General features: G+C 40.9%; 1 protein-coding gene across 2 annotated transcripts in view; it reads right to left on the bottom strand.

The window, feature by feature from the left end:
* The window catches only part of LOC119420549 (serine/threonine-protein kinase DCLK1), a 69,209-nt gene that overhangs the window by 24,813 nt on the left and 42,495 nt on the right, over positions 1-1,901 (bottom strand). The window contains exon 1 of one of the 2 annotated variants that reach the window (XM_037687959.1): positions 216-384. The exons of the other annotated variant lie outside the window; for it this stretch is intronic. Within the exon in view, the coding sequence (XP_037543887.1) occupies positions 216-231 (16 nt within the window). The 5' untranslated portion in view covers positions 232-384. Of the gene's footprint in view, positions 1-215; positions 385-1,901 lie in introns of those variants that run through there. 2 annotated transcript variants of the gene reach the window in all.

Raw genomic sequence — 1,901 nt, 5'->3', positions numbered from 1 at the left:
CCCCCCCCCCCGCACACACATGCACGCATTTCCAAATTTACATAAGCATTTTTCATTGACTTCTTCGCGTAAAATCATAGCAGTCTTCTTTGGATGAAGTCGCTTTTGTCAAGGTCATAAACCCGTGGGCAGGAAATGAAAAATCACGCGCATTTCATCCCCATTTGATTGAAGTTTGGAGACATAAAAGCCGGATGTACTCCTCCGGTTCCTACCTTCCACTTCCAGCATGACGAAAAGCACAGTGTTAATCCAAAACGGCCCGAGGAGAGGCTCTGCAGCTTGTTTTTTTGGGTTCTTGTTCGTGTTCCTGTCTGTGTGGTAGTAAAGTGATCTGAATGAGACGGAGCAGAGCTGTACTACACCGAGAGGCGGAGAGGCTGCTTGCGCACACTCTGACGCGCGCAGGGAGAGAGAGATGGAGAGGAGACGCATCCAGAATATTCATATTTTATGTTTCGTTCATTGCCAAGAAATGGGTGTCTGGATTTGATCTGGATGCACACTGAGAGGTAATAAAGCCCGTGACGACTTTTAGAATCAAGATGATTTAGTTAATAGACATTTAATGTCAATTTGTCACAGCAGCCATCTTGAGTTAGCATCAAAGTTCATGCTCAATAATCCAGGTAAAAATCCAACAGCGTTCAGGTCATATGGACGCTTTCTTCTTTTTTTACAGAGTTTTTTTCGTCCTTGATCCAAAGGACTTCATCAATCCGAGGAGCCACAAACAAACTGAGTCCCACAAGCAGCATAGTGGAGAAAAAACAAACAAACAAACAAACAAAACAGTTTACTGGTGAAAACATGGTTTCTGGGACATGCCCTCTCATTGGTTTAGCAATACGCGTTTATACAGAGTTTCCCCACTAGAAAAAATTAAGAATTTCAGTATACCCACTTAAAAGTGCCCAGTGATATGTAACATATCTTAAGGCACATATCATTGATACTTTAAAAGGCAGTTAGAACACTTTCGTAACAATCTTTCGGTATGCAGCGCTTGTTTATTATTCGCTTATCCAGCATATTATTGTATAATTCTGTACTTACTGCTTGAACATGTTTTGCTTTGATACTGCTTTATAAATTTTATAACATGTTTTTAATACAAAGCCAACTGTTGTACAAAGTTTGTGGTGCATTTGTTCAAATATAAGCATCAGAGAAATTTGGAAATGTTCAATGTGCTTTAAAAAATAAACTCATGATTACATTGCACACGGTATACTTTGGTTTCTAAGCACAGTATACCCACTACAAAAATGTAGACTACTGCGCCCTCTCTCCATTGTTGGATTTTTACCTGGATTATTGGGCATGAACTTTGATGTTTTGAACCTCAGAGGAGTTGAGAGGGCGGGCCCCAGAAACAATCTTATCACCAGCAAACTGTTTTTTTGTTTGTTTTTTTTTTCATTATAGGAGTGTGCTGCTTGTGGGACTCAGTTTGTTTGTGGCTCCTCGGACTGATGAAGTCCTTTGGATGAAGGATGAAACGTCTCAGAAAAAAAAAAGAAAGAAAAACAGTCCAGATGACCTGACTGAACTTTGTTGCATCTTGTGTTAGGTTGACTACAAAATGTGAGAAGTTGTCCTGAAAGTTTCTTTAAAACCAGTTCAGTGGCTCATGAGATATTTTGCTAACAGACAGAGTCAACTCCAAAAATGGACACCAAGGATCTTGTGCATGCGGTTAGTGTTCAGAATATGTGTTGAGGATAGGTCTCAGCTACCACCACACCAAAATTTAGGACGGTGTCTGTTCAATTGATACGGTTGATGGGAATCTGTATTTTGTTCCATTTAGTTGCTTGTGTTTCTCCCCAGTGTTTTCCCTCCTGTTGTCAGCCCTCTCACCTGTCAGCCCCTCTCACCTGTCAGCCCCTCTCACCTGT

Source organism: Nematolebias whitei, chromosome 14 (assembly GCF_014905685.2).
Source record: "Nematolebias whitei isolate Nwh7 chromosome 14, NemWhi1, whole genome shotgun sequence".
Lineage (NCBI taxonomy): Eukaryota > Metazoa > Chordata > Actinopteri > Cyprinodontiformes > Rivulidae > Nematolebias > Nematolebias whitei.
The sequence above is the reverse complement of the archived record's forward strand: the minus strand, read 5'-3'. Positions and strand labels throughout refer to the sequence as shown.